This window comes from Tinamus guttatus, unplaced genomic scaffold (genome assembly GCF_059628265.1).
Source record: "Tinamus guttatus ecotype Peru unplaced genomic scaffold, ASM5962826v1 Tinamus_guttatus_pri_ptg000080l, whole genome shotgun sequence".
NCBI classification, from domain to species: domain Eukaryota; kingdom Metazoa; phylum Chordata; class Aves; order Tinamiformes; family Tinamidae; genus Tinamus; species Tinamus guttatus.
In genome coordinates this window covers 2,293,199-2,317,961 of record NW_028288614.1, presented here as the reverse complement: position 1 = coordinate 2,317,961, position 24,763 = coordinate 2,293,199, and the positions used below count along the sequence as shown (strand labels likewise).

The 24,763-nt window shown below is 46.7% G+C and overlaps 1 protein-coding gene across 1 annotated transcript in view; it reads left to right on the top strand.

Moving 5' to 3' along the window:
* KLHL29 (kelch like family member 29) overlaps positions 1–24,763 on the top strand; it is a 316,093-nt gene that overhangs the window by 268,949 nt on the left and 22,381 nt on the right. Inside the window, exons 7-11 of the mRNA XM_088520134.1 lie at positions 8,332–8,531; positions 14,192–14,451; positions 19,099–19,297; positions 20,281–20,463; positions 22,376–22,556. Coding sequence (XP_088376260.1) covers positions 8,332–8,531; positions 14,192–14,451; positions 19,099–19,297; positions 20,281–20,463; positions 22,376–22,556 — 1,023 coding nt within the window. The remainder of the gene's footprint in view (positions 1–8,331; positions 8,532–14,191; positions 14,452–19,098; positions 19,298–20,280; positions 20,464–22,375; positions 22,557–24,763) is intronic.

The following is a 24,763-nucleotide window of genomic DNA, read 5'->3' as shown; positions in this document are numbered from 1 at the left end:
TCCAAACTAGCCATGTAGACTCCTGCTGTGTTCAGCAGAGAGAAAGGCAGACGTCCTCCAGGAGGCAAGCCAGCTCCCCAGAGCCCAAGTGCCTAAGATGGAGGTGGAGAAGGGGTTCTTGGGCCATTTACCCTGCGTAGGCTGGGCGCTGCTTTGCTTACTGCAGGTGTCCAGCCTCAGGTGGCACCCGAGCTTCCTCGGCAGGCGTGGAGGGAGGTGGGAGCATCCCGAGGATGATGCATCCCACCATAAAATGAGGAGCAGGAACTGCCCACTGGATGTGCTCACCGTGCATTGCCCACAGAGGGTGGTCACCCTGCCTCAACTGGACACCTAAACCGTAGCCAGCTAAAACTACTGGAACAATTCCTTCCTAAAACTAGTGTTTGTCTGAACATCACATGCTCGCGATGTTCAGAAGTAGGTCAAGATTTGTCTGAAACCCAGTGTCCCACATGAGTTCTCTCAGAACTCCGGTTTCCCAGTTTAGGCCAGTCGTGTAGCTACAGCTCCAGTTTGGGAAGGAGAGCAATGAGCTCCATGGATCGTATCTGCCCTGGAAGGAAGGGCTGGAATTTGTGCGCGTTCAGGAAGGAAGGGAGCAGTGGGAAATCCCATGAGGAGGCATCATTTTCCTCATGCATTTGGGATAGACAAGCACAGCTGCTGGCAAAAGGGAATGCCAGATATTCCTGTAACAGTATGAGTCGCACCGGAACATTTTAACTCAGTGCTTTCTCCTTCTTAATCCAGTCCAAAGTGCTGGAAACTGTACCAAAAATGTCATTAATAATAGGAAGCACTTGACATTAAAGTCTCTTCTTGGCCCAAATGCTGACTCTTTTAAGCAGGCCCCAGCTTGCTTTCTCCGTGGCCAGTTCCTGAAGTCACTCAAACCCCATCCTGTAACCTTTCTCAAGACTGGCTTTTCATGATGCTTTCCAACCTTGGAGCCCCAGTGGGCAGCTTATTCCAGCCGTGCCGAGCTGTAGGACACATCCACGGAGAGATTCGGTCGCAAAGCAAACAGTCTCCATGCAGGGCAATCCGGCCTTCTTTCCTTATGGAGCAGAGCCAGTGAGTTCCTGGCCAAATTGCTTTTCCAGGATAGCTTGCCTCTTTTTGCAAGTGTTCAGGCATTTGTTTTTTCCCTGTAAAATGAAAAAGAGGATGCAGTCCTTTCTTAGGGCTTGAAGGCAGGACAAGGAGGTAGGAGGAGAGGGCCGCATTTCTTTTGCTTCACACCCACGCCGAAGCCAGAGATGTCACCCTGCATTTTACACCGCTGTGAAGAGAGGGAGCATTTGGATGCGAGACAGAGAAACCTGCCTCTATCCATCTGAAACAGCCTGACAAAACTGCGAAAGCATTTAGGTGTCTGGAAAACAGACTGTCTGGTTTGTGTTTACGTTGTAAAAAGCCCAAAATGAGAAATAGCAGATGAAAGAAAAAGCTACTCTTAGTGACCCCTTCGTGTTTTCCTGCTTATTAAGAACCTCTCTTTTAACTCCAGTGGAGACGGAGGCATCGTTTCTCCATCTGCATTCCCCAGTGCCAGGGTAAAACCAGAATAAATCGGGAAACAAATTAATATATTTCTCTAAAAAACAGAGGAAAAGGGAAGTAAAAATGCAGCGTTTGTTCCAAGTACCAGGAGAGGTAGATTGTACACAGGCAGCGGCAGCGGTTTCTGCTACAGTGTTTAAAGGGGTCTAGGAGGCTGCATTGGGACATAAAATACTCTGTTCCCTTTGCCGCTGTGGCAGGGGTGTAAATTACGCCGGGGTGACATTTTTCTCTTAAGCAAGGGACTGCAAATTGCCAGGCATGAAAGGCTGGCATGGGCAGCAGCGTGCCGCTCTCGCTCGCTCGAGCGCAGGCCGCTGGCGCTCACGCTTTGCCGCTGGACAGCAGGTTTCCATCGAGCAGGAACGTCGTTCCTCTTCCCCACGCACCGTTCCTAGGTCCAACCGTGGAGCTTGCGGCGTCCAGGCGGCCTGCGGGGCAATCCCACCGCCGACATGGCCGCCGTCATCACGCGTGTCCGTGGTAACCGCCCCGTGGGGCCGCTTCCAAAACCGGAGTTGCCCTGAAGTGAGAGTAGTCAAATCTGGGCGTCCCAGGCTGCCCCAGGGGTCAGCAGCTCGTCCTCTTGCATTCACATCTCCGAGGAGTAGCCAGGTTGGGGTGATGGATGGGAACTCATAGGCCCGGGTTGGTGTCCTGGCCCAAGAACCTGGACGGCTGTACTCATGTTAGAGAAATATCAACACCCCATAAAGGAGACACACAGAACCAACGCCTTAAAAATTAATTCTATTTACCAAGATGCTGACTGGGATCTTTGGGCGCTACCATCATCATAATAGTAGTAATAAATAATAATGGGGTTATCATTATTTTAGTATTGTTTCCCTGTAGACATTGCAGTGGTGAGAAGGAGCCTTGGACAGACTTATCTAGATAATTACTTGTATAAATTCCACCACATTCCCAATAAACAGATTTATTATCTGCCTAATACCAGCTCACTGCTAAGCCGGTTTTTGAGGACGTAATAATATCATTAAAACAAGTCAGATGGGGGTGGTTAAGGGGGTGATCTTTCAGTTTGATGAGAGAAGAATTTTGTTTATTCTGTCTTTTTTTTTAAAGCTCCCATCCCTTCTAATCCACCAGAGCCTGTTTGCATCTTTTATTTACTTTTATCAAATATTTCCCACCTCAGGCTATTTTCCCACTTTCGTTTTGGCTGAAACAGGCTGCTGGAGACACCTGTGAATGAGCAAGCTCCCACGCTCTTCATAGGGCGGCCCCTGTTTTCTGCTTCTCCAGCTGCATCTCATGAGCTTCACTTCATCCCCCATCACCTCTTTGCTGGCTTGGCTTTACTCTGCCCTGGTTTGTTAACCAGGGCTTTTTCTGCCAATCCCCAGGCTTACGTGGTGGCAAATGAGCCCAAAGTGCTAATAATTACCCCTGTAAATGCAAGTGGTCCTGCCAAATTTGGCTTGCCTGGGACAGGGGATGTTGCTTGTATCAGCATCCCGGTATAAAAGTGAGCAGATGGATTTGTTGGTCAGGTAAATTGTTGTGGCAAATTTGCAGGGCTGTGTTTAAACAATGTAATTTATTTAATCTTGTGATTTTTACTAGTCCTTTACCATAATCGTACAATAGCATCATTACACTACATGTTTTCTTCTCTCATGAGACAGATGGATAGTGGCTGAGGCTCAAAGATAATATTTATCTACAAGATAGTAAAACGAAGGCAGAGATTTGCAAGTTAATACATTCAGAGCCGATAAAATAATTCCAAAAGGAAAAGCAATGCTAGGATATAATTTATTTTTTTTTAAATCCTGTTTAATAGAACATTCAGTGCCTTATGACATACGTATTGCGATGATGGTGCTCTATAAATGTCCCCTGCTGTCACCATTTACATGATTGATCACCTTGCAGCTGCAGGAACGCGAATAACCCGGTAAATAATGTGCTGCCAGGGCCTGGGCAGGCAGTGTGGGGTGCGTGTTGTGGAAGCGCGTGCGGGTGTTTGTGCCTCGCTGCGTTTCGACCCTCGGGGCCTGCAATTACGCAGGGTGATAGATCAGGTTTGTAGGTACGAAAAGGCCCTTTCCCCACGGAGCGCGGTGGCTCTGCTGCAGGTTGGCCGTGATGCAACCAGGTTTCTCGGTTGCTTCTCCCAAGATAAACACACGTGTGGTTTCCGAGCCGTTTAATAACTTTGATGACGATGAAAAATCAAATAGTGGCCGGTTGCGCCGCAGCGACACTGTGCTCTGCTCTTTGCCTGGGGTTTCACTGCCTTGAGGATTATGTTCCACAGTAAACAAGATATTCGGTCCAAATTGTACAGGCTTGAGCAGCAGTTTTTAATGAATCCACAGCTAACAGACTCTTAGACCTCATGGGAAGCTGCCAATTCCAGCCTGGAGTCCCAATCAGAGTAATCTGAGGGAGGTAAAAAGTAGCTTCCTTTCATTTAAGTGCTCCATCTTACATAAAACTCTCGGCTTCCCTGTTTTCCATAGACCAAGCGCTGCTCAGGAGGCAAAGCCATTTAGTTTGGACCGAAGCCTGCAGAGAGGCTTTGCTCCACGTGGGAAGGGAGCAGCACCAAAACACGGCTCGGGATGTTCTGCATGGGGCATCCAGCATCGGTTTTGATGTGGAGGCCCCAAAATGGGGGGGAAGGTCTGAGGCAGAGCTGGTGGCAACGTCCCTAAAGTCTTGCAGGCGAGGCACATTTCACCTCTTTTTCTGTATATTACCTTAAAAAAGGGACATTACTTTTGTTTTTGTCGTTGCTTTAAGAGGCTCCCTGTGCCTTTGTCTTCTCTAGTTTAAGCAATTAAGCTGAAGGCTAAGTAGGCAGAACAGGCTCGGAGGCCTTGCCTTTAATTTATCAGCCCTAATTATGCTGGAAAATACACAAGTATTTTTGAGGAATCCCACCGTATCCATCCAGAGTGCCCGCGTGCTTCCGGCTTATCTGGCGGTTCAGCTCTGCACGTTGCCCAGGTCTATCACCTTGCCAGGGAAAGGCAGGATTTGTAAATCTGAAAGAATTCCCCAACAGCTACCATAAAATTAAGCTGTTAAAGAGCTCTTGTACCTTGTTCCGATGCAGACCTAAACAAACCCCTTTGCTGTTCAGCCCAAGATAAATCTTTTAAAACTCCTGCTCTAAATCACTCCCTAATTTTAATGAGTTTATATATATCAGCCTTTGCCAGATTTTTGCTGTAGCCATTCTCTAAGATTACAGCAATGATAAAGTAAGGGCGAAAATTGTTTATTACATGTTATTCTTTGGAAGCAAACTTTCCCCCCCAGAGGCTGTTGGGAGAGTTATCGATTTTCTGCCACCGAGTGAAACGTGTGACCTTTATAATATGAGCAATGATTAGAAGGCCAATAAAATGACATCATTCCGTTTAAACCTGGGGAGTTCACACAGCAAATAACAAAATGTGCCACATTTCATGGTGTCCATGGACAGGAAGGGAACGTTGCCTGGATTCAAGAGCAGCGGAAGCACCAGGGCTACCAGCTCCCCAAAATACCTGTTCAAATATTTGGGGCATACATGTCTTCATCATGCCTGTTTTCCCCTAATCGACAGCAGGTCCCTTCCTAAATCGAATGGAATATTCAATTCTAAATAGAATAATTTAGAGTTTAGGTCTTATTGTAAGACAGCCTTGGCCAATGTGCTGCAGTTGCTCCAGAGCAACTGAGACAGATATATTTAAATATGTGAAGTATAACTGCACAGAGGATATTGATTTTATCATGCACATTAAAATAAGGAGTGCAGAAAACTGCTTTAGTGAGGCTGAGAAGGGGCTTCTGCAACCTGATTTACTGAAATCATTTCAGGGAAGAAATTTGTGGAATTTCTCTATTTCCCTGTTCAGTCACATAAGTGTGTTCCCACACGTATCTTCTTTTCCCTCTGTTCCATCCAAATCTCATCTTTTGCCCCGTTACGACCTGCTGCACCAGGTCTCCAGCCCTTAAGCGTTTGCTGCTTAGAAAGCTCAAGCGAAACAGCTCTCACAGCACCACCGAGGGCGACAATTCTCTCTCCTATTTCTGGCTCATTGCGTAATATCAATAATCTCAGTGGCTTTGTATTATACTTGCCATAAGTGGCTCTCGTGATTGATTAAACGCCTTAGCTTTTCTTTGGCGTTTAATCAATTGCAGCAGCAGTTTATTGCTTGGCGCATTACAGAGTAAAAGAGATTATTACTTAATTATTCTGAAAAAAACAGCAGCTCGCCGGCGTTGCTGACAGCGGAGCGTGGCCAGGGGGCCCAGGCATCCTGGCATGGGCGGCCACCAGTGCGAAGGAATTAGTGCCATAAATAAGGAATTTCATGCCCTGCAATGATCCCAGGTCCATCACTTGCCGGGTGCCTCCAAATTTGCCTTAAATTATTGCCTTTATTGCTCAGCCCCATGTGCACGTGGACTCGCTGTCAGGTGCTCCGGCAGCCCTGGGTGCAGCGCCAGATGTGCGCACGGCTGGAGATGATCAACCAACCACCGGGAAAAGCTGCAGAAACACCAGGGTGAGGGGGAGAAAACAGCATTTGGTGACATCCTCTGGGAGATGTAGTGACTCCTGTCGTCACACCTGAGCTCCTCTGCCTGGAGCACTCGGTCAAATCTGTGTGCAAGGAAAGCGCAGCAGGACGGGGGTTTGGGGTGACATACACATGTATGCATGCTGGGGCACCACAATATTCAATATTCAGAATATATCGGCGTATATTCACAGAATCACAGAATGGCTGAAATTGGAAGGGACCTCTAGAGATCATCCAGTCCAACCCCGCTGCTGCAGCAGGGACATTTTTATTTCTGCTTTTATGCTTTTATTTCTGCTTGTAGAATAGGATCTAACCCAAGGGCATGCCCATGCAAAGGGACAGGCCAAAATTTAGGATAAAAAAAAAATGGGTTTTGGTTTCTTGCTTTGCCACTGACTTTCTGTACGATCGTAGGCAAGTGTTTTGGTCGCCCCATGCCTCAGTTTCCCTTTGGGAAATGGGAGCCGCAGTTGTTCTCTCCCTTAGGGAAGCACATGAAATTAAGGATTGCTAGCCGCTCCTTCATTGTGGTAACGGAGATCATATCGATCCTTTAAAGAGCAAAATTAAACCTCTTTAAGGTCTTTATCCACCAAAGGTTCATTTTAACTAAAAACAGAGCCCTTGGGGGCTAAACAGGGCTAATGCATGGAAGATCAGTGCCAAAGCATCCACTGGGAAATGAGGGAAATATAAGTATTTCCCCAAATGATGTTGTTAGAGAGGTGGGCGATTCATCCCCCATTTTCATACGGGCACAACCCCGAGCCTCGCGCGCTGTTTCCCCTTGCTCCGTTGCAGCCGTCGAGGTCCCAGCACGTCCTTTCTAGGCAGCTCCGCGCACCCGGGCGCTCGGGAACGGCTCTTGCTCCCGTGCGGCCGCGCGCAGGGCCGCGCGGGCCGGCCCCGGCCGTCGTGCCGACGCTGCGGGGCCGGCGCGTCCGTCGCGCGCTGGCTCTTACGCGTGCTCCAGCAGAACCGCGGCGATGCCCCGGGGCGTAGGAGAAGCTCATGTATCTTTGAGAAGCTGCTGGATGGTCCTAACCATTAAAAGAGTTTGTTTTCTTGCTCCAACAGATCTCCCCTCCCTTCCTTGACATTACCAAATTTCTTATCGTTTTTGTCTTTCAGGTGTAACCTGCCTTTAGTGTTGCAGACACATCAGCCAACCATGCTTTAGGAACGGGGCCCTTTTTATTTACTTATTTATTTTTAACTCAGTATGATTTTTTTTTGTCCAATATTTCACAAGCACTAATCCACACTTCAAATGCAGGAGATACTTTGATTCCCCAAATTGTTCAGCACGTCATGCAGGAAAAACCGTAGGCCACAGTCATGAAACTCCTAGAGGATGGCTGCTGGCTTCCTGTGGCAGAGCTGGTTGTTGTCTTCCCCCTCTCCCTTCTCCGCTCTAACCATTTTGTCTGTCTATCTTGTCTTGTATTCAGTTCTCAAAGCAATTGCCATGAGGGGCTTCCTTTTTTTAGTGCCTAAAAGGGAACAATAGATTTTGAGAATAAGTATATATATTTTATATGGCTGTGTGTACACCTATATCATATATATCATATATATACTTCAATGTAACATGTCGAGAAAACCAAGCCAAACAGAAATTAATACTTATTATTGTTATTTCTGATGAAAAGGTCTTAAAATGTATCCTTAAAGGCATATGACATTTAAAATTATTCTCATGCTGGATTCCTGAAAAACTAGATGACCTTTTCTCTTGAAATTGAAGGGTTTTTTTTCCTTAACAGTTATATTATGCACAGAAGATGAGATGTTAACCAAGGTGTTAAAATGTATTGTTTCCCTTTGAAAGCTAATCCTGTTTCTCATTTTCATTAATGTTGGCTCATTCTTTTTTCTTTTTTCTTTCTTTCCTTTCCTTTTCTTTTGCAACTGTTTTTGCATGAAAATGCAGAGTAGCAATAAACAGATTTTTCGTAAAACTTCCTTTAAGACTCTTCTCTTTCAGATCCAGTAAAAGTCTTTAAATTCAGTTAATTTAAAATTCATATTCTTCAGTCCCATAATCAAAACCAAAAAAGAAAACTAAAAACAAACAAACAAAACAAAAATAAAAAGGAGAAATGTAATGAGGCAAAGCGATTTCCTAGCCCTCACTAATCAGTAAGTGCCAACAAGCTGGGGATGGCGTAATGTCCGTAATTTCACTGTCTGCTGTTGCCAGGTCGCCTCGAGATGGTAGCCGAAGCGGGGAGAAGCTGGAACTGGCCATGTCAAACCTCACTGCGGATGTCCTGGAGCTGCTCCTGGAGTTCGTTTATACAGGTTCTCTGATCATCGATTCGGCCAATGCAAAAACTCTACTGGAAGCTGCCAGCAAGTTCCAGTTTCACACCTTTTGTAAAGTCTGCGTTTCGTTTCTAGGTAAGAACCCTTGCATCTCGTCAGAGTTTGAGGTCACATGCTAAGGTTTTTAAAGCTTTATTATAATGCCTATTAAAAGGGAATGAGGAAATGGAATATTAAATATAATGCAAAGCATGATTTCTTTGGGTTGAGAGTTGAGTTTGAAATGCTGGCATGGGGGCTGTTGGAAAGGGATCTAAAGAAGTGGAGCCTGTTATTTGAGCAGCAGCTGCATTCACATCTCAGCTAGACTGTTGTGGTATTTTTATACTTCGGATCACGGTGACATTTCATTTCACAGAGGTTGATCAGGCTGGAAAGCACAGGCTGCTTCTGACATGACATCCAGCGCTGGGTGCTCTGGCAGATGGATGGGCCACGCGCTGAAGGAGGTGGAGGTGGCCTCCCCCGGAGGAATCATGTTCTGCGATTTTCTTCCATCCCTGAGAAATTCCTTCCACGCACTGTATTCCCTTAGACACAATCTGCTTTGTCTGCCACAGACTGAGTGGTCACAGGGTTCGTTTTTACACAGAGCAAGAGGCCTTCTCCTCATGGCCACATGTCTGATCTCCCAACCCACAGCATGGTGTAGTCTTGCTCCATGCAGCTTCCACCACAAAAGCCATGTCTGTGGTTTTCAAACCATGTCTGTGGTTAACAGCTTAGTTAACTAAGCGTTTCTGGTCTGACCTGGAACCAACCTGCCCCATTTTTGTCGTGAGAGAAGAGGAACCAGAACTGGAACTCAGCTGGAAAACGTGTTAGTCCCAATTCCTGTCTGTGTCACCTGCCACTTCTTCACTGGCAGCTGTGAATTATTGATTAACCTAATCTTATTAATACAAAAAATGTGAGCTTGACTTTGTATGAATTACTCAAGTTTGAAATATTTTTGAACACCTGATTTCTAGTCAGGCTTTAAAATATCTCCCTCAATTCCTAGCTTTTTGTCGGCAGTGTTACCACCACGTTTCTCAGGGTAACTTCTCATTTTACATCAACATTTAAAAATGCAGTGAGTAGAAGATGAGAGTGAAGAAAATGCTGCAGTCATTAAAAAAAAGGGGAAAAAAAATCAAGTGAGTCTGATTTACTAGTGTTAATTCCCACTACAAGGCAGGCCTGCGAGTGAGATTAGTGATGTAACTAGGCTGGTGCAACTGCAGTAGATCAGTAAAGGATCTGTAGTATTACATCCATCAATTCTTTCCAATTTTATATGTTTCACTTGTTTACAAGTCTTTTCTTGAATGTGTGGGCAGTGGCAAAGCACAAACTATTCCTTGCGGTCCCAGTCTGTTGGTTGTGCAACTTGAATGAGGGCTCTTGCTCTGGCATTGCTTTTCCCCAGCTTCCCTTCACCACCTTTTAAAAATGATTAGATCTTATGGCCTTTCCAGGAACAGAAGATGTATTTAAGTTGCACTATCTCTAAAGATTCAGCCACAGAAACAAAATACATTTATTTCACTAAATCAATGTGAGATTTCCCTTTTCCGATATTTAATATTTGAATTCAGTGAACCATGTTATGGTATGAAATAGCAGAGTTGGCTATAAGTTAAGTGATATATGGGGAGCCACTGGAATTTTGTATTCTCATTTGGAGAATTCATGGAGTGTAATTGCTTATTTTTATTTATAGCTGCGACTGGATTGCTCTACAGAGATAGTAGAGCATTTGCCATCTAAAAAGTTCAGGAAAAGGTATTTTGTCTTCTTTTGGGCTGTTTTTTTAATTATTTTTTTTTCTTTTCAATGCAGCCCCCAAAGCAAAAACCAAGGATATTGTAAAAATACTTTTTGTTTTATTCCTCTGGGGTTTGTGGAGGATTCACCAATATGAGCAGTGCTTCCCTCCCATCAATGGGCATGTACAAATTGTAAGAGAAACAGAAGGAAGTGAAAAGAGGCCAGAACAAGTGAAAGCCCAAAATATAATAGGTCTGTTGAGCACAGGAGGGCACCACCTCAGATCTAATGCAGACGATGCCTGTTAGCTGTGAAGCTCCACGTGGCTGGTGTCCAGCCAGCCCAGGTGTCTCTGCCCAGGCCCTCTCCAGTGGGGTGGCCATGGGCAGGGGCATCAGGACCTACCTGCCCTTTCTGGTGAAGACCTGCCAAAAACGTGTTGGGAAAATTGTTCCCCTTCAAAGGGAGATTTCCAAGCCAACGTCACTGGGGTGTCTATAGCCACGTTCTCTCTTCCCCACATGCTGTCTGAGCTGCTTTTGTCTGGAGCGTGACAAATGACAACAGTTTCCTGCTGGCTGGTGCAGCAATGCTGACAAGTTAGTTTAGGTGCCATATGATAACCAGGGAAATGTTTGCAAACGGGTCAGGATTTCATAGGTATTTCCTCCATCCAGATGGCTTAAGCATTGTGGGGTTTTTTTTCCTCTTTTTCGTGTTTGTTTTCCAAAGAAGCTACAGTACCGACACAGTCATGCCTTAAATCACAACTCAGGAGATTCATCAGTGTCACGGTTTGGGCTACCACAGGAATGAGCAAACTGTGAGCTCATACTTCAGCCTGCTGCTGAAAAGATAAAAGTATGCTTCCTGCAGCCTAAAGGATTTGGTGCCTGGTACATTCATAGGGGAGAATAGGAAAGGGCAGGAGCGCCGATTTTTATTTTTTTATTTTCTAGTCCTGAGAGGAAGGAGAGGAAGCTGAACTAAGGACCAGTGATGAGATCTCCATAAATTGGCCTTTGAGGGAGGAAGAGGAGGCTTTTGAGGTCTTTATGAACTCAAAAAAATGTAGTTTAGGCAATTGTTATTCAGCCAAGGTGGAGTATTTTGAATCAGAGGGAGAACCACGTTGCCCAGCAGGAGAGAAATTGAATCAACCAAATCTGGAGATAGGAGAAACAAAGATCACTCCCACAGAGGAACTGAACTCTGTGGAAGGTGAATGCATCCAGCCATCCTAAACCCATCATCACCCATCTTCACCTGCTCTTCACAGAAGCATGAGTGACTGAGGAATATAGCTAATATAGCTAATATAGCTATATATATCTAATATATATACATATAGATATCTATCTATGTATCTATATCTAACCAAAACTATATCTAAAGAGATGCAAAGCATGATGAGGCAGTGCAGGTTTCATGATAATTTTAGTGATAGTCAAGTCATCATCTACAAACCATCTAGCGTATTACTTAATGCCTATGGAGAGGGCTTATGCCAGCCCCAGGTCTTCCATGATACTGTTCCTGCAGCCTCGCTGGGTAATCCTTCGTACGAACCATCTAGCTCTGACTTTATCTCAGCTCTTCCCTTCATCCTGCTCCCAGAAGCTCAGTCAGAGCAATTTGTCTGGCTGATTAACACACACTGGCTCCTCACAGGATCCCAGACCAAAGTCATGAACCACAAGTGGAGAACACCCGTGGTTTTATGACATGCATAGAAACCATATGATACCCAACCGTGTTCCAAACCAGTGAGAATCCGCTAGATTAGATCTGATATCCTTAAAGCCCCCTCCTAATTCAGTTATTAACTGTCCTTGAGTGTTGAGAATAGCTTAGCAGTCAGCAGCTGTGTTCTGGATGGGCTCGGGATGAAGTGCCACCAAAATGTACTGTTTCGAGACTGGGGCCGATGTGACAGAAACATCAATTCTGTAACCACATGGGCGTCCGAAGGAGAATGGAACGGGAGCACATGGGGCAGACCTGGTCCTTAGCTGCCTCTGCCACGTCGGCCTCCAGAAGGGCCCACGATTGCAGCCTGGAGGAGGGCTACATTGTCCAGTAGGAACACCTAAGCAGTCGTTTGGACCCAAGGAAAGTAGTCATCTAGACCCAAGGAGATGGGCCAGGACCAGCCCTTCTTCTGCCCCGTGACGGAGCCCCTGTTTCCCCTATGGGGATCTTTCCCCATAAAAGCAGATGAAGTCCCGTGGGTGAAGACTCATTTTCAAGCTTTTTGCTTGTTTGTTTTTCATCACGCACTAATAAATAACTGCATACAGAGTAAAACATGCTCAGTACCTTTATGACAAACCTTACATGTATCCACAGTGGGACAATGTCAGATTTCCTCGGGTTTGGGAGTTTGCCAAGTGACAATGAGAATTTTGCTCTCTGTTGTGGGGTATTTTTATCCTCTAAATAGGATATAGATAGGTAGGATATATACCTAGCTATAGGTATATGTGAAACTGCAAAAGCAACACTGAAGACTGACAGACCCAAGGCATCTGTGAGACATCTTTTTATTGTTATTTTTATTTTTGAAAAACAGAAATTTGGGAGCTTTGGGAGCTTTCCTAGCTTCAGTTTGCAGCCTGTCTCGGGGCAAGCTCTGAGTGACGGATGTAGTGGCAGAAGCCGGTGCCGCTGCTTCATCCCGAGGAAACGGGATGAAGCCCGAGGAAACAGGGCTCATCAGGGTCCCTGCAATCAGTTGATGCCAAATGAGGTACCCGAGTCTCTAGATTGGTGAATCTGTAGAGAAAAAAAAAAAAAAAAAAAGCATTAGAGAAAAAAAAGGGCAAAAACCAGAAAACCCCTAATCTACTGCCAAGTAAAAAAGAAAAGAAAAAAAAAAAGTAGGTCATAATCCTATTTTAATAAAAAGCACATATAGATAGTGCACGGTGGCATTTTGAATCTGATGAAGGCAGAAGTGGCGTGTGGGGAAAAGCTGCGGAGCGTTTCCAGCGGAGCTCATCTGCTGGGAGCTGCAGCTGGAGAGGTTTGGGCCTTTCCCACATTTCCGTGCTCCGAAGCAGCGTGGTGGGAGATGGCTCTGCCCAAACGGATTGGATTTTTCCCCCAGCAGCGCAGACGCCTGCCCACAATACCAGCACTGATGTGATCCATTGCAGCCTCTTTCTTTCTCCCTCTTTTTTAAATTTTTGTTTTTCCTTGCTCCTCTATCTTAAAATACCCTCTTGGCAGCAGCTTGGTTGACAAAAGCTGGGAGGAAGCTGCGAGCTCCTCTCAGCACTGCTGGAAATTGCAGCCAGGGAGGAGAAAGCGGCGTCGAACGCGCAGCCGGGGAGGGGACCTGCTTCGAAACCCTCTGCACAGCATTGAGCAGACCCCACTGCCATAATCTGGGCTTTGCACGGGGGACATCTCTGTGCTCAGCAGCAACAAAGTTCCTTTGGGAAAAAAAATAAACGGGGGGGAGAGGGATTTTTATTTTGTTTTTAATCCTTATTTGAAGTGGCTTAGTCGCTGAATAGGGCAGAAATGATCATAATGTGACTGCAGCCTCCTCCGAAATGTCCTCGGTGCTGTTTGCATTTCTCCTAAGTGTCTGCGCTGGTGTTGACGTCCCTGCTGCTTCCCGAGGCGGCATCGGGGGCGGTGGAAGCGGCGGCGGGTTCCTGGCTGGATTCCTTCCCACGGGAAGCCCCGGCTGCTATTCCTGCTCTCTCCAGCCTTCTAGGAAGGCTCCCACCCAAAGCAAACACCCCCAAAAATGCATCTTCTCCCTGTCTCCAGCTCAGCCGCCAGACGAACGCGGATGTTTTGTTTTAAACCCCCATCCTAGAGCAACCCAGGGAGCGGCAGCTCATGAACAACTTGAGATTCACTGGGGCTGGAGCTGCATCTGAGCGGCCCTTGGTATTTTCTTTCCCAAGCACAAGGAAAACGTGGCCTCTCGCTTCTAATAATTCTCACTTTTTATGTGCTCCTTGTAGAGAAACAGCTGACTGCAAGCAACTGCTTAGGAATATTAGCCATGGCCGAAGCCATGCAGTGCACGGAGCTCTACAACATGGCCAAAGCTTATGCCCTGCAGATCTTCCCCGAGGTGGCAAACCAAGAGGAGATCCTCAACATCTCGAAAGACGACTTCATTTCCTACATGTCCAATGACAGCCTGAACACCAAGGCGGAGGAGCTGGTGTACGAAACAGTGATAAAGTGGATTAAGAAGGATGCTGCAATCAGAGCGCAGGTAAAAATAATCTCAGTGGCCTCACTCTGCTGGGTGCCCATAAAGGCTCCTTTAAAACAGGAACTGTCCTCATGTGGTTTTAAACGTGAGGATGAGTAGGAGATAGGGCGGAAAGTCGAGATAAACGGGGAAAAAAAGAATGTATATGTGCCAAATTTTTGTAATTTCAAGATCTGATTCCCATATCTGATCATTTAGAATCAAAATCGTATTTGTGGTGAGCATTGTACAAAGCTGGAGCTGCTGGCTGCAGGTTTGGTCACGGATAAACTGGGAAGGATTAGAGCAGTGCAAGTCATTACTTTAGGAAGGGGATGCATTTTAGTAACAGTAGGGAAAAAATCTATCAGAAAAATCAGTATTTCTTTTGATGCCACATACTAAAAGTACAAGTTCAGTACACAACAAGGTTCTGTATCTTTACTGGCCACGAAGCTAACCCCATGGGTATTATATATGTAGTAGAGTTAGGCTCTCCCAACCCTCAGGCAGGTCTCCCCCAGCTCAGGAAACGCGTGCGGGACTTGGCCAGAGCCGGAGCACAGACAAGGGTCTCCAGGTGACAGCAGGCACCGTTCTGAGGACAGTGGTGACAAAATGTGAGTCTCGGGACCAGGAAACTGCCTGGACGTGTCTAAAAACCTGCCGCTTGCCTTCGTGGCAGCTTGCACAGCATTTGGCTTACACAGGTAGGGCTTCTTGCTGATGCAGAGGCTGATCCTCCCCCGGAGGGGAAGGTTATTTTCCCCCTCTTCCCTCAGTGCTGGAGAGAGGCCAGAGGTGTTGGTTGATCATTCCTGGTAGGGCCAACATCTGCCTTGGGTATTTGCACATTTATTTTTTATTTGGTGTTTTTTAGTCCCCTCTCTTTGCTGCCACCACCACCATCATCTGCTCCTCTCCCCCTTTCCTACCACTTGGCTTCTTTCCCTCCCCTTCCCTTCCCTTCCCTTCCCTTCCCTTCCCTTCCCTTCCCTTCCCTTCCCTTCCCTTCCTTTCCCTCCAAAGTGCCGCCTAGTTGACAGCAGCAGTTTTATTTGCTTCTCCAAATTTCTCCGTGATGCTCTGGTTTCATGCATTGCTTTACAAGGACTTTAAATTTTTAATTTGCATTTATCCAGCAATGAGGGTCCTGAATAAATCAATATTAAAGATACCGAGTTGCTAAATATTTTCATGTCCAATCCTACCACTAAAGCAGGTAGCTCTCACTACCTTTTTTTTTCTCTGTGCACAGCTTGTCCTATTGCAAAGCTCTTAGTTAAATAGCTACTTATTTTCTAAAAGCAGGAACTCATTCTTGCCATGAAAAAATGCCGTCTTTACAGTAATAACTTTCTGCCTTTTCAGAACCTGGGAACTCTGAGGGTGGATAGGAAGAGGGAGAGGCCTAAGTAATCTTGTTTCTCATAAGGATGATGAGTGAAAAATCTCACATCTGAGCTGAAATAAAGCCCACTTTACTGCCCAAATTCCCATTAAATCACCCAGGGCAGTCGGTGCTCTGAGCTCTGCAGAGCTGGGTGACCATGGCCACAGCGAATGCAAACTCTTCCAAGAGCTGTGACAGAGATTTTGGCTTCATGCCCACTTCGGTGGGGGGATTCGCTCAGCTCCTTGTCTTCCAGCCCTTTGGATGGGGAGCCAGCACGTGAAGGCCACCAAAGCAGCAAGGACGGCTCCTCCTGCACCGCGCAGAGGGGACCTGCCGGGTTTGGAGACTTGCAGTCAGCAATTCCAGCAGCCACAGAGCCAGCCGGGTAACACAGCACTGCCGGGGGCAGCTCCAGCAGATGAATCTCTCTGGGTCTGGACTTCCTGGGGCCGTTTCTTTGTATTTCCCCCTTCCCTTTAGCTGACAGGCCCAACTCTACCATTGCATTAGAGCAGCTTTGCTCCAGGAGCTCAGGTGATTGAAGTGCCCCCATGGCCACTTCTTCTAAGCAGAGCGTTAGTCTTTCTCCCAGGCACAGAGAGCGAAATGCACGTGCCCTTCTTGGTTTTGCATCCATCGTTCTTGGCCAAGGTTGCATGACATTTGCTCAGCAGTGGGGTGGGAGAAGCTGCCATCTCTCTACATCAGCATCTTCTGCCCCCGGAGCAGCCTTGGTGGCCCTTCTTCTGCCTTTCAAAAAGCTCTTTTGGGTTTCGAGTTCTGCTGGAAGGCAGTGGCAGGAAAGGGCTCAGGATTCACTTGCAAGGCAAGAGGAAAGACTTTGCCCCTGGCTTTTAATTCTGCAGATTGTGCTCCCGCGAAGTCTTACGGTGCTGATAAAAGGGCTCGGTGGCTTTACAAAAAGCAGCACCCGAGACCTGTCACAGAGAGAGAATAGCAGTGCTGTAAAAGGTGCTGATCCACCTACCTCAGACAAATAGGCAGCTTGGGTCGGACACATGTGTTAAGCTAAGATTTGGTAAATATGTCTATCATCTATTGCACTGGGATAGCGTGTTGGCTGCATATGGCAACCTCTCTGGAATGATGTTAGTGCTGCTGGTAGCAAAGTCACATGAAATGAGCCTGACCCAAAGAAACAGGTTGTGATGGGAAGTTCTTGAATACTTGGGTAGCTTTCCGTGCAGCAAACACAGAGTTCTGGTTCTCGGGAATCCTCTTGATCACTTGTCACGCGATGGAAGGCTGGCAGACGACTGACACCTCCGGAAAAGCTGAATTTTCTTCCTTTTGTTCTTTCCTATTTATTCCTCTTCCTGACTGATGGAAAAGATTGTAGGGTTTATCCTAACAGCTATCCCCTTGATAAGCTTATTACAACTTTGGTGAACTCATGCAAAAAAAAAATACATTGTATAATAGAGGCTTTTCTGTGTGAAACCCAGCATAGTCTGACGGGTCCAAACACAGGCAGAGATTACTGCAGGCCCCCACAGTCTTACCCTGACCTTATTCCCCACTCTCTGTGTGGCCTTGGGCAGCTTATTTTGCCTCTCTGTCTCCGTTTCATCTGCGTAAGCTGTAAGGAAATGATACCTGCCACATGGGCCATTGGGAGGATCTGCTGGGTAATGAGCAGTATTTCTCCACTAATGACTGATGGAGCTGTGCAGAGTGGAAAACCAGCCCAGCACCAGGGTGGGATGTGATAAATAATACGTAATAGTAAGTAGTAAATAGTAAATAGTAGATAGTGATAAGTAATAGTGGGAATAAGTAATAGCTCCGTCTAAAGGTGTCAGCAAGTCTCCTGTGAACTCTGGGATGCTGGGGAGGTAGCGCTCTCCTGATTTCAGTGCTCATGTTCAAGTGCTCACACCTAATACCAGCGTACACTGATTACTCAAGTTCATCACAACAGGAAATTCACTGGTCAGGTAACGTAGAAGGGCATTAAGCTTTGGGAAAGCAGCACTGGAATGAGTAGAGAAGACACAGCCTGAAGTTCCTTATATCCCTCCTGGATTCAACAATTAACTTCTATTATAGGGGTCCCTTTGACTGGAAATCTGCTGAGTTGTCGCCAAGGGGCTTGGGGTACTTTGTGCCATACCCGTGGGCTGGGAGCATGACAGCAAGTACCTAATAACCAAATAGTACAGCAGCACCATGGAAATAGAGCCTAAACGGGTGTATTTCCTAGGAAGCAGCACACTGATTGAGCAGGGTTCGAGCCCCTTTCCAAACGCTTTTAAAACCTTCGTGGGATTAGGCTGAAGCAGCAGCTTGTTGGAGCAAAACCTTTCCTTCCCGTGGAGCATGTAACAACTCCTGCGTTTGCATCTCGAGCTCAAATACGTTTCTTTTGGCCAAAAGCACAAAGGGTCCTTTGTAAGGAAGAGCTGAGACAGATGAGTTACAACACAGAGGGGAAACGTATCTTTTTTCTAACCACTCCAGGCATTGCTTCAAAAATGCTAAAAATCTTGAGAGCTTTCCAGTATAATATATAAGGAGCAGGAAGTTTGACTCTGCAGCAGTAAAATTATTTCCTTTTAAAACTAACTTCTACAGCCCAAGCCTAGGCAGGAGCCCTTCTAGAGAACGCCAGTTTTAATGGAGAAGAGATTTGAGAGTAGCAAAAATTATTTTTAATACGATATTGAAGTGAGAAGAAGATGTACCCAGAGTTACGGGTAATAAATGCAATGCCAAGAATGCAAAAAAAAAAAAAAAAAAAAAAAAAAAGGAAAACAGATAGAAACCAGCAATGGCTGTAGCTCTGGTAGACATTTCTTAGCTGCATAAGGAAGGAGGGAAAGAAAAGGATGCGCAACCCACAGTCTTTCACAAGACTGAAACGCTTTGCTGTGCTTATTTCAGTCTTGGGCAGAAAGGATAACAGTAACAGGACATTTAATACAATCCTGGGTAATGGAGAGGGGGAGCCATCGTATGGGGAAGTCACAAAGAGAAAGGGGGCTAATTGCCTAAATCGCTTGGCTGTTCTTAATCTGCAAGGGCAAAACGAAATTCACCCCGAGCTCTAGGCCGGGTGGAAAAAGCCACTAATTCGTGCAAGCCTCTTGTGTCTTCTTGAGCCGTTGGGGTTACACACGCTCTGCAGAAAGACAGCATGGTGCATATACACATGTCAGTTTGCATTTACTAAATGCATTAACGGATTTTTTTTCCTTTTTTCCCCCTTCTCCCCGCCACGTCCCCGTGTTTTCCGCCCGCGCTGTGCGCAGTACGCGGCGGAGCTGCTGGCGGTCGTGCGGCTCCCCTTCATCCACCCCAGCTACCTGCTCAACGTGGTGGACAACGAGGAGCTCATCAAGTCGTCGGAGGCCTGCCGCGACCTGGTCAACGAGGCCAAGCGCTACCACATGCTGCCGCACGCGCGCCAGGAGATGCAGACACCGCGCACGCGGCCCCGGCTCTCCGCAGGTGGGGACGCCGCGGCGGGAAGCGGCCGCGCCATGGCGGGAAGCGGCCGCGTCATGGCGGGAAGCGGCCGCGCCGTGGCGGGAAGCAACCACGTCATGGTGGGAAGCGGCCGCGCCATGGTGGGAAGCGGCCGTGCCGTGGCGGGAAGCGACCGCGTCGTGGCGGGAAGCGGCCGCGCCATGGTGGGAAGCGACCGCGTCATGGCGGGAAGCGGCCGCGCCATGGCGGGAAGCGACCGCGTCATGGCGGGAAGCGACTGTGCCATGGTGGGAAGTGGCCGTGCCATGGCGGGAAGCGGCCGTGCCATAGCGGGAAGCGGCCGCGTCATGGTGGGAAGCGGCCGCGCCATGGTGGGAAGCGGCCGTGCCATAGCGGGAAGCGGCCACGCCACGCTCGTCACCACACGCAGAGGCCCTGCGCACGCCAGGCTGCGCCCTGCCCGCCGGGCAGCTCCGGAGAGGAAATCCCTGGGGGAAACACCTCTTAGCAGGGGAGAGAGGAAAAATAAGGAGGCGGAAACGCAGCCGTGGCCCAAATCTCCTCCAGATATTAGCTGGGGAAATACCTTTTTCGGGTGGAGGTGCAGGCTTTCCCTGGATATCCTAGTGCTCTCCAAATCCCTAGCAAAATTCCCATTTTCATCAGCAGAGCAAGAATTCAGCACTTCAGGGCTTCACCCACAAAGCCTATTGAAGTCAAAAACACTTTTACATAGAAAAAGCTTTTTACTTTATTTTCCCTCAACTCATTTTAGCCCACAGAGCACCCTCCTTCCCAAGTTATCCCTGGGACCCTCGCTATGATGCTCCTCAACCCTGCTCACCTCCCTCCCACATGCTCACTTTTCCCACCCTTCCTGCTTGGGTTGCAGAGCCCAAGCCACATTTTTATGCCACTCGTCACAACTGCTTTGCCCTCAGTGTGCTTTGCTTTTTGCCTGAACGGCGTCACTTCTTTTGGCCGTCACTTTGCTTGAATCCTAGGGGTGGCCGAGGTGATCGTCCTCGTGGGCGGCCGCCAGATGATCGGCATGAACCAGCGCGCCTTAACGGCAGTCACCTGCCTAAACCCCCAGAACAACAAGTGGTACCCGCTGGCCAGCCTGCCCTTCTACGACCGGGAGTTTTTCAGCGTGGTCAGCGCCGGAGACAACATCTATCTCTCAGGTATGCAGCAAAGCATGAGGTTTCCACCTTGAGCTGCGAGCCAAGGCAGGGCACGGAAAAAATACACCCCCAATTTCCTTAAAAAAAAAAAAAAGGGTAGAAGGGTTTCCCTGGTTTCAGCCTTCCCCATGTCTCTGCGGCCGTTGCGCTCTCGCAAAGCAGCCGTTTTGGGAAAATAGGTCTGACAACCGCCAGGCATGCAAAGAGGTTTCACTGCCATAGTAACACAATTTAAGATATTGGCTGCAGTTGAGTCTAAATGGTGGGTTATGGGATTTGAGACAGGCAGGCTGAACTGCTGAATATGTGACCTGCACTTACGGTATTTGCTTACAAGAGCGTTCACGTTTTGTGCTTGTTGTTGAAACCTCTCTTTTGACAGTAGTCACTAGCCCTATAATCTTCTTAGTTGCAATGAAAGTGAGACCACGCTCCTTAAAAAAGGCTTTAACGACCAAAGTAGCTGCCTACGGCTTGTGCCGGTGGGATGAAAGCGTCTGCGGATTTGCAGTCTTGTGGTACCTCCTTGGCTGGAGGGAGAGGAGCAGATTCTCACCAGGCAGCATGAGGATGCTCTGGGGAGAGGTTTGGGATGGAAGAGGAGTCAGCATGGGGTGGACAGACATGTCTGGACAAGGATGTGGCCAGGGAATGTGTCCCGTGGTGCTAAATCCCACTAACACAGCGTAGAGGCCCTAAGGATCACGTCAAAATTATTTTGTGGTGTTTTTCCCCATCATCGTTTTTCTCCTGGAGCAAAGGTCTTCCGCGAGCCTTGGGTGAGATGCTGACTTTTAGTTATTCTTAGCTGAGGCCCTTCCCAATATGAAAAACCATTCTGGACTCTGCCTGACCTGCTAGCGAAAACCAAGGGAATCACAAATGCAAAACTTATGATGTCAGCTCTTTACTCTGATTTCCCCTGGATGAGGAAGCTTTGGTGCTGGGTGCTAGAACATGGGAGCTGGAGGTCCTGCGAGTTCACCGGAAGACTAGCAGGGTATCAATGGATGTTTTGCTTTCCTTAAACTTTTGTGACACAGAAAAGAAAGAAAGAAAAAAAAAAGAGAAACAAACAAACAAAAAAAGAGACGGGGGATGAACAAAAGTGGGAATGAACTGAAACAACTGCAAAATTCTGAAGAGAAAGCCTGGTTTTGTCATTAGAGCACAGAACCGAGACTGGTTTCTCTTGGCTCAACCGTGACTCCTTGTGTGGCCTCAGATAAATTACTTCACCTTTTTGGGCTCCAGAACGAGGACTATAAGACACCCACCAAGCAGCTATGCTGGAGGTTTCAGTCAGACACACAAAAATGCCCAGTGTAAATGTTTTACTTGAGCATCTTAAATGCTTTTACAGGAGCTCTACAGCTGCTTCTTCCTTTTATCAGCAAATCAAAAGACATAAGGAATTCAACCCTGCAAATTAGGAGCTAAACCTGCAATCCAAGCACTTGCTTTATTCTACCCATGTACATGCAGTTTCAATCCATCACTGCACTGAGCTTTCGAGATTCAGGCTGGACTGATCTCGCAAGCCAAGATGGGCTCTGCCTTCTAGCACGTGCTGCGGTAATTTAATAGACTGGAGGTTATTTATGAGCATTCGAAAGGGTCTGTCCCCTCCTATACATGTCCCTCTTAGTCTGACATCTTGATTTCCTTGTGTTATCTTGTTTAAAAAAAGAAAAAAGAAAAAAAAAGAGGCCTTTGGGAGGCAGGAATAAGTGACACAGTTATGCATCATCGGAACAGATGCTCCGTATTGAGGGTGATTTATTTTAATTAGTCAAATGTCATTGGAAGAGTTTGTGCTTTGTAACTGGCTGTGCTCGCCACGCGCAGAGCTGCTCTGCTTCCCAGACCTCACCTGCTTCTTCTCCCCCTTTCCGTGCCCGCTCCGCTGCAGGTGGCATGGAGTCGGGGGTCACGCTCGCCGACGTCTGGTGCTACATGTCCCTGCTCGACAACTGGAACCTCGTGTCCCGCATGACAGTGCCCAGGTGTCGACACAACAGCCTGGTGTACGACGGGAAGATCTACACCATCGGCGGCGTCGGCGTGGCCGGCAACGTTGACCACGTGGAAAGGTAGCGACAAAATCCAGCCGTGTGCTGGGGCTTGGCCTTCACGCCCTCTTAATGGACACTGGTGCTTTTAAATGTCAAGTGGAATGTGGTGCGGGTGTTAGAATCAGCTTGTAAAACCACAAAGGAAGGGAAATATGCAGGATTAGATTTCTTTGAAAGCGTCGGTGGAAAGCGTTGCTTCAAAACGGAAGCAGAAAGCTGCCAGTTTGCTTGGTGGTTTGCTCAGGAGAGGGAGGAGAGAAATTCAGCTTCTTCGGATCCGTCATGCAGGTTACAGAACAGATAAACAAAACTGATGAGAGTCTTCACCAACCACAAATTTGTGTTGATTTTGTTGTTGCTGTTGTTTTTCTTTCCTTTTTAACCAAGAAGAGCAACAGCAAAGCAGGTTTCTCCCAGGTACTCGCTCGGTGAAGTGCCTGGCTGCAAGGCAGCTCTTACCCTGGCACTGGGACCTGCCAAGCTCACACCGAGACATGGAAACAGTTTTGAATTCCAGGCTGACAGGGGCTGAATAGAGACGGGAGAGAATGGAAATTTTTCATTTCAAAAAGAGCTCCAAATAATGAAAAAAAAAGAGAAGCCATTCTCAAATTTAACTTAAGGAAGGAACAAAAATACAAAAGAAACATTTCACAAAAAAGAATTCCAAAACCAACTCATTTTATGTCAACCATAACATTCAGTGAAGGCTATAATATTTTATGTGCTTATCAATGTTTTCATTAAAAAAATAGAAACCACTTTGAAATGGAATATAAAAAATATTCCCTTCCAAAAAGATAAATACAATCCTAACCTTACCCAAACACTTATAGAAGTATTGTGACAATAGATTAGTGATACATTTTTGTGACATTTTTTTTTTTCTTTTAGTGAATCTGGCAGACAAAAATGTGAGGATTTTTTTCTTATTGTGAGTTTTAATTGCTGACTTCCTCAGGAAGATTTTGAAGCAGGCAGTTCTCAGTAAAAGTTGCCTTAAACGGGGAATCCAAAAGCAATATAGAATTATGAAAGGCCTGCAAAAAAAAACAAAGCATTTTTGCAAAAAGGTAGGGTTGATGATGCCTTCATTCCATCATCCCTGGATTTTGGCTTTGCGACTTTTATGTTCCATTTATGCAGCATTTATCAAGTAAGAACTTACACACAAATACTGAGCAGCAAGGGACTCACTTTGGGGAAAATCTCACCATTTTTATGAAATGATTTCTTTTTATTTATTCTTGGAGTCCTCATTTCTTCCTCTGCTCCCATTCTCACCTTCTCTCTTCACCAAAGCATCCGGAGCCCCAGTGAGCTGCTTGAGCTGGCTAGAGTGGCCAGTAACACTTCATTTTATCAAGCCCACCAAGCGACTTTTTGGAGGGTGACTGGTAGACTTCTTGCCTATCTTGCCAGCACACGCTCTCTCTGCCACAATAAGGACATCTCGTTGTGGGGATTTGTTAAAACCATGGTTATAATTAACCTGCTCAGGTCTACGAAGTGGCTCATGAGACGCAGCAATGGAAAAACTGCGAAATGGGTCATGCCAAGAAGCAAGAGAGATTCTTTGGGATGTTTTCTTGTCTGTTGCTCCTATTAAGATGACAGTGGGGAACTGCAGAGGTAAAATGTGTCAGTGCTTAGGCTGCACGTGCTTTGGGAAGGGTGTTTCAGACTCTGCTCTTAGAAAGGCAGGTGGGAGAAAGGTAACTTTCTGAGCTGTGCTGGGCAAATTTGCACTTTGTCAAGCTAAAGTATTTCCCAATTAGACCGCCCAGGTCGTTCAGGCCGTGCATTTCTATTTGAATATTGTGCAGTAGTTTGGGATGAGACAGTATCTCACTTCCCACCGATGTGCAGGCCCAGAGCATGGAGGCTGCAGTCTCTCACCACAGGAAGTCTTCGAAGGCATGGAAGATTTCTCCTATTTTCTCCCATTTTTTTTCTTGTTCCCCTCTTGTTTTTACTAGAGTTTTTGGAATATTTCATCCTAAATGGCGAAAATGTGACAAAGATGTTTTTGTTGCGGCTTTTTGCTGAACAGATAATGTCAGGCTGTCTTAGCTCTACCTGCCATTACCTGACTGCACCTAATACATCTGCTGCACTATTAGAAAGCATTAAAGCAAATAGGAACCACTGGATTTCTAATAATTTATGGGATTAGCTCCGTGCTCCATCGTTTGGGCTTTCGGTTGCGTCATTGCTCCTCAAGG